The sequence below is a fragment of the Narcine bancroftii genome, chromosome 5, assembly GCF_036971445.1.
Source record: "Narcine bancroftii isolate sNarBan1 chromosome 5, sNarBan1.hap1, whole genome shotgun sequence".
Classification (NCBI taxonomy): Eukaryota; Metazoa; Chordata; class Chondrichthyes; order Torpediniformes; family Narcinidae; genus Narcine; species Narcine bancroftii.
This window is the reverse complement of record NC_091473.1, coordinates 128,826,857-128,840,408: the sequence shown is the minus strand read 5'-3', so window position 1 is coordinate 128,840,408 and position 13,552 is coordinate 128,826,857. Positions and strand designations below refer to the sequence as shown.

The 13,552-nt window shown below is 41.0% G+C and overlaps 1 protein-coding gene across 6 annotated transcripts in view; it reads left to right on the top strand.

The window, feature by feature from the left end:
* snx7 (sorting nexin 7) overlaps positions 1–13,552 on the top strand; it is a 119,453-nt gene that overhangs the window by 45,160 nt on the left and 60,741 nt on the right. For 5 of the 6 annotated variants that reach the window (XR_011357923.1, XM_069939058.1, XM_069939057.1 and 2 more), the window contains 4 exons: positions 269–379; positions 3,970–4,128; positions 9,090–9,288; positions 12,846–13,045. Coding sequence is in view for 5 of the 6 variants with exons in the window: in XM_069939058.1 (XP_069795159.1) it covers positions 269–379; positions 3,970–4,128; positions 9,090–9,288; positions 12,846–13,045 (669 nt within the window). In the remaining variant the exon portion in view is untranslated. The remainder of the gene's footprint in view (positions 1–268; positions 380–3,969; positions 4,129–9,089; positions 9,289–12,845; positions 13,046–13,552) is intronic. The other variant, XM_069939060.1, reaches the window with a different exon arrangement.

The window sequence follows — 13,552 nt, the reverse complement described above, 5'->3', positions numbered from 1 at the left end:
TGAATAAAATAGAATCCAGCATTGACAGTTCAGTCATTACAGTTCTCCAGGTGAGCCAGTTTTAATGCAGTTTCCAGATTATTATTAATCATTTTGATAAGCATTGTAATCAATTACTGATTCTATGCAATAGATTCAGCTGTTAAAATAAAGAAAATGTGGGATATTTATCCTAATGATTGAATTTGGCAATGTAAAATATTTTTCTTTTTCTTCAAATTAACCTGTACTGACATTTTGCGTCTTATTTAATGCTATTTATTTGTAGACTACACGTAGTGAATTTGACTCCAGTGAGTATGAGGTTCATAGACGTTATCAAGATTTCTTTTGGTTAAAAGGACAACTTGAAGAAGAACATTGTACTTTGATTCTTCCAGTAAGTGAATTTTTTCCTGTCATGTTTTCAACGTGTCTATATTTAAAAAGACATTCCACGATTCCCTTTTTAATTTTTACATTTCATCCGTGAACGTGTATTGGGGCTTATTTCCGGTATCGACTCATTGAGGGTCTGTCTACTTGCACCCGAGAACAATCAGATATAATTTAACAGCCTTATTTTTTTTAAACCAGATCCTTGAGGCCACTTTTTCCAAGCGTTTTTTCCTCCTGTGGAACTGCTTTGTTATTGGTGCCCCATAGTCAAATCTGATTTAACCCTGCGATAAAATGCAGAACTGGCTGTGTATAGAAATAATTTTGCAGAAATCTATGAAATTTCAGTAAAATACAGACAAAGTATTCCATCTGATGCACGTGACAATTTATCACCATCCGACTTTGTAACCATCAACAGAATCAATAACTTGGCCCCATTTTTTTTCCCTTTGGCTGGCAAATAGCAACACAAATTTGTACATCCCTGTATTCCGGGATGCAGCCCAAATTGGCATCAGATTTGAAAGTAAACGTGACATTAATCCATATGCCACTATTTTCCTATAACCCCCTGGTGCCAAAAAAAAATGGTGAAAGGGAGAAAAAGGGGGTGTAGGCACCACACTAGACATTATTGAGAAAGAACACAAATAGAGTGTGGTTGTAGGTGGATAATGGTCAAAGCAGGGGCAATTCAATAACAAGATGAAAGGGAAAAGATGGAAATGCAATCAACATATTAATGTAACACTGTTATGGGCCCAGAGGACCCCAAAACCCAGCAGCAATAGTCATTTACCAAGACAAAAGTTGCTTTTAATTATCTTTGAACATGAAAATGGGATCAAACTTTAACTTATTACTATTAACTTAACCTAACTTGCGCCCTTCTAATTCTAAGCGCACGTATTTGTAAGTTCAGAAAAGTTCTTTGATTCACAGTCCAATCTTACTTCTCCAGTCTCAGGCAATTCTTATACTGTGCACAGAATTTAACATTAATAAATTTCACCAGGCTTTGGTGCTTGAATGGTAAATGGTTACCATTCAGGAAGATTCTTGTTGGTTTTCAGAGAGAGATTTATCGCTCGTTGGACAGAAACTGATTCCTTTTAATCAGCCACTTCAGTGTCCTGTCGAAGAAACGCCCCCTCAGGATTTTCCAGATGATAACCTCTTTCTCTCAGGTCACCACAGAATTCCTTTTTGTTTCCCTTATTTCAAGTGAAACATTACGCAGCCAGCCATCTCCTTTTGTATTGACCAGGCTGAACTAAGAACTCACAACCCGTCTTCAAAATGGAGTTTTCCACACGCTTGCCAGTCCCAGCTACTGCTGCTGAACTGTGGAACTGAATTCTCTCTCTCTCGCTCTCTCTCGCTCTTGCTCGCTCTGAGAAAACCACATGACCCTCTTAGAACAGCCAACTGCACTCAGACAGACTGCAGCACCGGACCCGATCTTCCGAGTCCATTCATCTGCTGCTTTCCAAAACAATAATCCATAACTCCACAACATGTCCAATTAACACTTACCTGTGAAGTCTCTATAGGCATTCTTCAAAGTTTTTGCAAAGGCTCTTGGAGCTTGGATTGTATGGCTTGAGCAGAGCTCTGGCATTTTAAATGAGATCTGTGTTGTGAAGTGTTTGTGACCTACACTAAAAAAACCTGCCACAATTTATCTCCTTTAACTCATACCGATATAACATAATCTGTCACAACACAAACAAGTAACTAATGTGGTGTAAGATAGCAATTGGAAGAAGGAAGGAGAGGGATACATCTCCAGTGCATTTTTTTCCCAGTGGATAGTAAATTTAAACCATTGCCCTCTGTCTTGGATTTCTTAAATTGGTCATTATATTATTGGCTCTTCAAATTGATCAAGTTTCAGTGATTTTTCTAATGAAAAGGACTGTGGTTTGCTTGATGGTTTTCTAAGATTAAACAATATTTTAGAATACCTGTTCCACACTGAGCCCAATCCACACCTCATCTGATGCCAGCATAGAATGTTAGGTTATACATGGAGCCTTGATTGGTATATTATTTTTTAATATTTTATTTAATATTACTACCACTTAACAAACATAATCACAATATTTCAAACTTAATCCAAGTACATATGGTATTTTATTAAAAAAATAAAAAGAAAGTAAAGAAATACAGAAGAAAGAAACACCTATAAATCCCCCCCCACCCCCTCCTCCAACCCCCTCTACACTTTAAAAAAAAAGAAAAAGAGGGACAAGAAAACCACAAAAGGAGCACTTCACTTTCCAATACTTTTAAACATATATATATATATATATATATATATATCTTCATAGGGACCTATAATAGAAAGGGAATTTTCGCGATTCATTTAAATGTTAACACCAACAGTTTATAAATATGGGCTCCATATTTCACAAAATGTATGATATTTATCTCTTAGATTATAAATAATTTTCTCAAGTGGAATACAACTCTGATCTTCTGTATGCCATCTATCTATCCATTCCCAAATCGATATCTGACTTCCAAGCTGTAGCAGTATATTTTCTAGCTACTGCCAAGGCAATTTTAACAATTTTTACTTTTTATGCGTCTTTATAATAGAAGCTTTGTAAAAATTAAAATTACTGACTGGATGTGTGTAGTTTTTTGGACCTGATTCTAAAAGTGGCTGACCTCTGATTTCTTCCATATTTTACATTAAGCAGAGGTGTGTGTTTTGTGTATTTAATTTGTTCTTATTTTCATGATATTGAAATCTTGGTGATACTTGAATGCAAGCAGGAGTTCTGAAGTGGAAAAGAATCATTTGCCACCAGCTAATACCCCAGTTGCCATCAGTGGGAATAACCCAGCAGGTTTGTTGTTGAAAAGCGTGCTTAGCATGTCAGTTTATTGTGTGGAGCATGAATTTTTTTTCTGCTCTAGTTGCTTCATTGTTTGAGTCATTTAATTCACACTCTTTGCTGCGATGGAATTCATTACAAATAACATTTCATGAAAAGTAACTAAGAAAAGTTTAATTCTACAATCCTTGTGCCTTTCACCCAAGCATAACCCTTTGGTTGTTCTTAGATTTTGTTCACTTCATGGTCATGTTTGCTATATAATAAAACAAATTCAATGAAGTATGGCAGATAGAATTTTTTTTAAAAAAAGCACATTCTTGTTTTTTTTTTCTTACTCTCAGGTATAGAATTTGCTCGGTAAGGTTTACACAGGATGGTTTCATGGATGACACTGGGAATCATTGTACCTTGACAGTGACTTTCAGTATGCTATTTTAAATTGGATTTCAAATCACTAAAATTAATAATTGAGCATGAGGTTTACATTTTCATTGTTTCTGCAGTGAGTTTTCATCCCAATGTTTACGTAACTAAGGTAGCAGTCATACCCATAAATTAAAATCCTTTCCAAAATGTGCATTTCCAAATGTACATTTTAGTTTTTAAGGTGTGTTGTCTCAATATTTTAATCCTATTAGTATGAAATTGTGTTAAACTAGAACTCTTAGAAGAAGTAATATAGTGAGTTGGGTACCATGTTATACTAATGGAACAATTTTTCATTTCTTTTTCTATTTAGCCATTGCCAGAGAAATATGCAATAAAAGGGGTGATGGAGCGATTTAATGAAGATTTCATAGAAATTCGCCGAAAGATGCTGCATAAATTTTTAAACAGAATTGCTGACCATCCTACGTTGTCTTTTAATGAGGACTTCAAAATATTTCTAACTGCTGAGGCATGGATAAGATCTATTCACATTTAACCACTGTAGTAGCAAAAATAGGGCATGTTCTAATGTTTTAACAGATGTGTTCATGGAGGAAGATTTTACTAAGGAGAGTCATTATGAATTATTTGATGTGCAATTAAGGACATCTGCATGGTGTGTTTTAGGCATACACCAAATGCAATTGTTTCCAAAAATTGTTAGTCTCTTTTTTAGATCAGCTTGAGTTTCATGAATTTCTCATTTGCAAATGATCATTTTCTTATGTTCAATTACACTGACAACACAGCTGAGAAAAGAGGCTTTGATCCTCAAGCACAGCCATTCTCAACCCTTTTTCAACTGTGGACTATGTTGGACTCTGCTCAAAGTTGATGCTGTTAAGTTTTGCTTTCTTCCGTACTTCTAGTGACAACATAAAAAAAAACATATTTGCGTTACACGAGGTGAAAAGTAACTGATGTGGCAGCGCACCTCCTCGTAGCGAACTGGCCCCGCTTGTACTGCTGCACCTTCTGGATGCATCGCCCACACACTTGGTTCGGGTAGGCGGAAGCACAGTTTTGCCTCTGACATATCACATCAGACACCACAATGTTTTACCATGTCATGAGCGCGCTCGATGAAGAAACTGCAGCCAGGGTGGACGACTTCATCCACAACCCACCGGAAGAAGGTAAATACATCGCTCTCAAAAACTTCCTCTTTGGCCTCTCCTGGCGGCAACGTGCCTCCAGGCTCCTACACTTGATGATCTGGCGACAGAACCCCATTTGCCCTCATGGATGAAATGCTGGCGCTACCAGAGGGCCACAGATCCTCCTTCCTTTTTGAACAGATTTTCCTCATAGAGGACATCCAACTCCTGCTGGCAGATGAGGATTTCTCAGTTCCACACTGAGTCGCAGCCCGCGCAGACGTCCTCTGGCAGACCAAGTGAGAAATGAGGCTGCTGTCAGCCAGGTCACCCGCCCAGGACCCAATCAGCCGCAAGCGCCCCCCCCCCCCCACTCCCAGTACAAACCGGAAGAACACCACCCTACCTGATGTTTCTACTATCCACACTAGGGGTCCCAAGCCTAGAAATGCAGGCAGCCCTGTACATTCCAGGGAAATGACCCCACCAGCCGCCGTTCTTGCCTGTGATGGGTGGCCACACAAATAGCCTCCTGCATTTGACCAACAAGTCCAGTGGCCGATGTTTCATGGTAGACACCGGAGCTGAAATAAGTATGCTCCCCCGACCGCCCTCAAGATCCGCGCACGTGGCCCAACTCTACGGGTGGCCAATGGATCCTCCATCAAGATCTTCGGCACACTCAGCACCCAGATCCAGATCGGCAAGGAGAATTTCAGCTGGAAAATCCTATTGGCCTCTGTGGGCACAGCACTGTTGGGAGCTGATTTCCTCTGGGCGCACAGCCTGTAGGTGGACATTAAAGGCCAGCAGTTGGTAAATGCCTGCATCTTCCAATCCGTCCACCTCAATGCCACAGACGCGAGAGGCTTGGGGATAGTTTTTATCAGCGTTCCCAAGGACAAGTATTCTGGCATGCTCGACAAGTTCCCCTCCATCCTGCAGCTGCAGTTTACTTCTGCCATGCCCTAACATCGAGTCTGCCACCACATCTTGACCCAGGGCTCCCCCTCCATGCCAAAGCCAGGCGATTGCCCCCCGAGAAGTTGCAACTGGCAAAGGGGTTCTCCTGACTGCAGGAGCTGCAGATCATCTGCAGATTGGATAGCCCTTGGGCCTCCCCCCTCCACGTGGTCCCCAATGGTTGGTGCCCATGTGGGGACTACTGTCGCCTCAATAATGTGATCTCGCCGGACCGATACCCCATCCCGCACATACAAGACTTTACGGCGAACTTGCAATGCACCCGTGTTTACTCGAAAGTCGACCTGGTATGGAGTTACCACCAGATCCCGGTCCACACCAACGACATCGGCAAGACCACGATCATCTCCTCTTTCGGCCTCTTCGAGTTCATGTGTATGCCCTTCAGCCTCAAAAATGCGGCCCAGACAATCGAACGCCTGATTGATGTGGTGGGCAGAGACTTAGACTTCGTGTTTATCTATCGACGACATCCTCATCGCCAGTCGAGACCACGATGAACACAGGATCCATCTCCGTGCGCTATTCACCTACCTGGCAGAGTTCGGCCTCGTGGTCAACTTGGCCAAGTGTAAGTTCGGCAAACAGTCCCTGCAGTTCCTAGTCCATTACGATCTCCATGGACAGAGTCGCCCCGGCACCCGAGAAGATCGCAGCCGTATGCCATTTCCCGAAGCCCGAAACCATCAAAGGTCTGCAGGAATTCGTCAGCATGGTCAAATTTTACCACCGGTTAATCCCATGGGCGGCTTGCATCATGAGGCCATTGTTCGCACTGATCGCTGCCAAGAACAAAACCCTGGAATGAACGGAAGAGGCCAAGAACGCTTTCGTTGCAACGAAAGACACCCTGGTGAGCGCCACCCTACTAGCCCACCTGCAGCCGGAGGCCCACACCGAGCTCTCGGTGGATGCGTCAGCCACGGCCGTCGGGGTGTACTGGAGAAATCAGTCAACGACCATTGGCGCCCGCTTGCCTTCTTCATCAGACACCTCCGCCCCCCCCCCCCACCGGAACTGAAGTACAGTGCCTTTGACAGGGAACTCCTGGCCCTGTACCTGGCTGTCAGACACTTCTGGTACTTCCTGGAGGGAAGGCCATTCACTGTGTTCACCGACTACAAACCGCTCACTCAGGCTCTCGCAATGTCAAAGGACTTCTGGTTGGCACACCAGCAGTGGAGTTCACCACCGACATCCGACACCGAGCGGATAAGGATGCACTCTCAAGGCACACCATCCATGATGTCTCCACCGGCTCGCTGCACCCAGTAGTCCCACTGCAGTGGAGGCCGCAGGCCTTCTGCATGGTCCACAATTTGGCCCACCCCTCAGTCAAGACCTCGGTTCACATGGTGGCAGTACGGTTTGTATGGCACAGGCTCAAGAAGCATGTCCGTGGCCAAGAGTTTTGAGCACATACACAGCGACATCGTGGGCCCCCTGCCAGTGTCCTGGGACGCCTGCTATTTGTTGACAGTGGTCGACCGCGCCACAAGATGGCCAGAAGGCATCCCACTGAGGCACATGTCCGCCGAAACCTGTGCCAGGAACCTACTCGCCCACTGGATCACCAAGTTCGTGGTTCCAGCGCACATGTCGAGCGACAGGGTTGCCCAGTTCACATCCGCCCTCTGGTCACACCTGGCAAACCTCTTGGGGATCAAGCTCCACTACACCACCGTATACCATCCCCAAGCCAACGGCCTAGTGGAGTGCTTCCACCGGCACCAAAAGTCGGCCCTCATGGCTCACCTCACCGGTCCCAGCTGGACGGACGAAGTGCCCTGGGTCCTGCTCGGCATCAGAACAGCTCCAAAAGAAGACCTACAGGTATCATCCACGGAGTTAGTCTATGGTGCGCCGCTGTCACTACCCGGGGAGTTTTTTGGCCCGAGCATCGCCTCTGCGACCGAGAGTCAGACCTGTGGGATAAGCTTGCCTCGCTAGTGCCCCCACAATGGCAGCCGCCCATTCTTTGCCCCCAAGGAAATGGGCACAGCCGATTTCGTTTTCGTCCAGCGAGGTCTAAACACCGCGCCCTTACGAAGGCCCCTACAAAGTCCTGCAACTCTCAGGCAAAAAGTTCACCTTGGACATAGAGGACAAGGGAGAATTATTCACAGTTGACCAACTGAAGCCGGCACACCTGGACCTGAGCCAGCTGGTAGTGACAGCCCAGCTGAAATGACGAGGTCGGCTGCCCAGGCGGCAAGATGCATAAGCCAGTTCTGGTGAGGGTTGTGTGGCAGCGTACATCCTTGTGAACCGGCCGCACTTGTACCGCTGCATTGGCGGGGCAGTTGCGAGAAGAGGGTGCCATTGGGGGACCTCCATGCCGCATGGGTTAGAGCAAGGCGTGTGCCTCAGGTGAGCGTGGTGATGTCACTGCCAACATGGGGGCGGAGCTCATGCCGCCCTCAAAGGGACGCGTGCAAAGTTTGGATAAACAGTTCGTTGAAATCTCCAAAGTGGTCGTGGTGTATTTCAATCTGTGTAGCAGTCGCTACACATGCTTTTACTTAAATGTGCTGTGATCCCCATTGAGAGTGGCTTCTCTAGCATGTTACACACCAATGTGGTGAAACTTGTATTCATTTTTTTCCCATGCATTCAAGTTATCTTTTAGACATAGTGGAAAATGCATTTAAAACTTGGAAAATCATGGTTAGTGATGTATTATGTGATTTCTCTGAGGTTATTTGTACCACACATCCAGGAATTGTCCACCTTTAGGAAATTGGAATCTGCATGTTTGTTTTCCACATGCACAATTCTCAAAACAAGAATGTTCATAATTCTGAACTATTCCCTGTTTTGGCCCACGTGCAGAATTTGAGGTGGTGACTCAAGATAGTTGAAATAACCTACATTTTCAATCATCTAGTATTCTCATTATAATATTTTAAATAACCACACATTACTAAGATCTTCATCTTTGGACATATCTTGGTAACTAAGATGTATTAAACAGAATTAGTTGTGTGGCCAACACGTGTAGAGAAATAATCCTAAAATTTGTTGCATAATATCCTCACTTGTATTCTTGCCAGTTTGCTTTGTAGATAGTGTCTTGACCTTTGGTTGGATATGTACATATTATTATTGTTTTATGAACAATACTAAGGTAGAGCAGGTGCAAATTATTCTTCAATTCCTGTGCTTTCATCGCAACATTTTCTTCCTTACCACTATTGTCCTGACCACATTGAATGCCACTGTGTGCTTGAATGACTGTTTAGCATTCTTCAGTTGATGTGCCTTAACTTTTCTGTTGCTTTACTTGTATGCGGTATATAATTATTTCCATTTGGTTTTCAGAATTGTTATTTTTAACTATTTAATGCAGGACCTGACATCTCATAAGAAACTTGGTTCCACATTCATCAGTAAAATGGAAGAAACTGTTCGGGCTGTGGCTCGCTCTGTTAAGGGTGTTAAGAATAGACCTGATGAATTCAGAGCAATGAGCGAGTATGTGGACATTTTCCGTCAGAAAATGGGAACACTGGGCCGAATCAACCAAAGAATTTTAAAGGAATTGAGAGGTTAGTATTGTGACCATTTCACTTTATAATCGCTTGAGAACATGTAGCCAGTTGTTTTTGACATTAATGAAAAAGTCAGTCTCAAGACCATTGAGTTTCCACTGTTTATTTGCACTTTAAACAGTAAGCTTTACTTAAAACAAGTAATAAATGGACAATAAGATATTAATACATTCAAATTACATGATCAAAGAAATTGTCTAAATCAAGCTTCATATTCTTGATTCTAGCAGCAGAAATGCAAATTCAAAATTAACCTCTTTGTTTATCTAAGATGGGCAACAATACAGCTTTTAACCTTGATAAGAAAGTTGCAACTATAAAGACACTTAAAGGAATGTCAACTATCTTTGAGAAGACAGCTAAAAACTTCTAGCTGCTAGAAACTGGAAAAAAAATGTTTACAAGTGATTTTTCAGTCATTTTTACTGGAACTTGGATTAGGATACTTCTCAAAATAATTACATTCATACTTATTGGTATGGAGTGACTACTTTACTTAGGCAACGATAGGAATATATTTTATGGATGTTGTAATTTGGCATAACCAGACCAACTGGTCTTTTGGCATCTTCTAAATTACGCATCAAGCTATGTCACATCATTCTTGATATCAATATGTAGTTGACTTAATCCAATTCAGAATGCAAAATTAAATTAACACCTATTGCTCCCAGAAAGTTCTTTGCTATTATTTTTACCCCCACCCCAGCACAATCAGGTTCCACTGACTTTGCCCTTCTCTTTGGTTGCCATCTAAATTTGAAACTAACTATCTGTAGTTCTGGCATCACATTTAACCTTAGTTCAGTCTGTTCAAGTTTATTGTCACATGTTCCAAGATGCACAGATGGAGGTTGTTTGCAAGTAGACATCTCGTACATAGTACAAGTAAGACACAGTAGAAAAATACAATGTTATAGGTGGAGATCAGTTGGTATAGAGGAAAGGCAACATAATTTCACTATTTTGGGTTATTTAGGAGTCTGATAATGGCAGTTCTTGTTCTGTGCAGTGGTTGATACTTATGGGATGTTTGCAATGGTACACCTGTAAAAGTTGTTAAGGAATGCTGATGACATACCAAATTTCCTTAGGCTTCTGAGGAAATAGAAGTGCTGGTGTGCTTTCATGACCTTTGCATTGATGTGAGTGGACTAGGACAAGTCACTGAAGATGTTTGCCCCTAGGAACTTGAAGCTGTCTACTGTCTCCACCTCATTGCTGTTGATGCAGTCTGGTATTTGAGCTCTCTCGCTCTTCCAAAAGGCCACAACGAGCTCTTTGGTTTCTGGCATTAAGGGAGTTGTTGTGATCCCGGCACCAAGCCACAACTCCTACAATTTCTCTTCTGTAATCCATTTTATGTTTGTTAGAGTTCCTGCACCTTTAACAAAGGTAGAGTCGAAATGTAGGTCTGGACAATGCATCTGTGCCATCTCGAAGTTCCCATTTCTTTCCTCAAAAGATATGCTTGATTCTATTGCCACATTTTAGCTACTACCTTCCATTCAATCATCTATTGCCTCTGCCGATAAATGTGCTTTTGGACCCTACTTAAACTGAATCATCATTATAAAATTCTCATATTTATTTTAACTTCTGTTAATTGCTTTTCTGCTCATTTCTCGAACCTTTTCCAGTTTTGTGAGTTAATATCACTCTTGATTTTGGCCACGATATCCTAGTTTTAGATTGCCCACAATTGCAAGTACCGTAGTCTTTAAACTTTCAAAAATGAGACCTTAAATTCAACTGGAAAAAAAAAACACTCAACATAGATTCGGCATACAAGATGACCTTGAAGCACCAAAAAAGAACCCAACCTACAGTCGCAGTACAGTTTCTGGATTTCTTTGGCACTTCTATTTCTTTTAACTTGAAACTCGCTTCATATTTTCATCATTTTGGTGGAAGCTCCATAATAACTACCACCTTCCAGCAACACCCAAAAGCTCAGTCAACACGATTTTTGGGGAGTTGACTTGTACACCCAATATATGATAAAACCATGAAAATGGGGACCCTACTTATCTGAAGGTTGACTTGTACACTGAAATATGCAATAATTCCTCATTTATTTTGTCTCAAGGTCTATAATTTCTCATCTCTTTATCCCTCTTTTTTCTTTTGACATAATTCAAAAATTTGTGTGTGTCTGTCAAAAAGTTGGTATCAGATTCTGTCATTACATTTGTACAGTACCCATAAAACCTACAATCTTAAAAAGTATCATATACACTATTCTTCATGAGAATTGTAGAGTCGTACAGCAAAGAAATGGGACCTTAGGCCAACAAATCCTTTCCAACCATCAAATACTCATTCACACTAATCCTATTTTTACTCCCCCCTCATTTCTACTACAGTACACAAGAGGCAACTCAGTGCCAAATTAAGATACTATTCAGCACATCTTTTGGAACAACACTACCCGACAGAAACTCATGTGGTCATAGGGAAAACATTCAAACTCTGTACAGTAATGGTGGTTACGATTAAATCTGGAACTCTGATTCAGTAGTTAGCTACACCACTCAGCTATCCCAAGTAAAAAGCATTTGGACAATGAAACTTCTCTGTTGAGTGAAAAAATGCTGTTTCCATATAACCATATAACAATTACAGTATGGAACAGGCCAATTTGGCCCTTCTAGTCCGCACTGATCCAAGTATCCTTCTCTAATCCCACTTACCAGCACTCTGTCCAAATCCCTCCATCCCCCTCCCATCCATATACTTATCCAACTCTTTCTTAAATGACACGTAAGAATGAGATGACCAGTGTTGGTTCTTGCTATTCATTGCTCTCCCTGACTTCTGTAAATTTACTCTCCTCCTTTATGAATATAGTGTTTTTCTGATATCATTACATTTGCCTCACACTGCTATAATCTAACTGCTCCAATTTATCAGTCTCCCAGGTATTTTGTGACTTAATTCAATCTTGATTTAAATGTTAGGAGTCTGTAAGATGCAATTTATAAACTTCAGGGGGGGAAAAAAATGCCAAATTCCAGCTATTCCTTGATTTAATATTATTGCATCAAAAATCTTAAAGTCCCAAATCTTGCCCAGAGTGCTTAAAAAAAAAAAATCTGGAAAATCTTTTCATTGAGATATTCAAAAATTGAACCACAGTCCACCTCATTTTCATTCATCTTCACTATCTGAAAAGTGGTGATTTTTCAAAATCATTCCTTAATTTAAAACTGGCTACACCATCTTGAAATGATATCTTCATGAGTTAAAGTTGACATTTATTTTAACAATTAATCTGTTAATTATTCTATGGAATGGAAACTTTGCTCAGAAAATACAAGGTCTATGGATGGGGGGGCCAAAGAGGTTCCTAAATCAGATACCAATTTGGTGTATTCAACGGTTAAAAAAAAAATCTTCCAGTAGCATCGTAGGAGTGAATTATTAATTAATGATGTTTCCCTTTTCATTGTTTTCCCTATGTAATTTTGGTTTCAATGTATGCGTGTTAATAATGTCTGATGGAATACAAGATTGAACTGAAGATTGTGTTCTTATTTTCATGGGATAAAAAGAACATTCACTTGCAATGAAGGAATATAGTCCACTTTATACTATGTGGTCTGAATCTGAAAAAGAACTGGCTGACCCTCTGATTGGAATAGCTAGTTCCATTGACAGCTGTTGCAAAGCCACTGAAGAGCTTACGAAGGGCCTTTCAGATGATCTGCTTCCTGCCGTTCATGAATATGTTTTATGTACTGAAATTCTGAAGGTGAGTATTTTTTAACTTGAGTACAAGAAATTGAGAAAACAGGTTTGAGGCTTTATTCTTTGGTCATTGCTGGAGAAGGAGTATGTTTAACGCATTAGATCAATTGGCCATTTGCAGTTATTGCAAAATTGGACAATTTCTTGTTTATATAAATATAACTGATATTTAAATTCTGCATCAGGTGTAATTTTCTTAAAAATTGGATTGTGTCAGTTCCAGAGGAAAATTGGCTGATTATTAGTAATTATACTTGTATGTGAAAATAAAGTTTATGTATAAGTTTTCATTAGATTTGTTTGTTTGCATTATTGTATTGACAGGTGATAATTAGATGCCATCTTGAACACTCTCCCTGTAATAACGTACACTTAAAAAGGGAAGAAGATTTCAGTCTTATAAATTTAATAATTTTAGGGATTTTCATAGCCTCTTGCTGCATATGTTAAAACAATTCATTTTCTTGTATCTACTCTTGATAATTCAAGTTCATTGTCACATGTAAGAAGA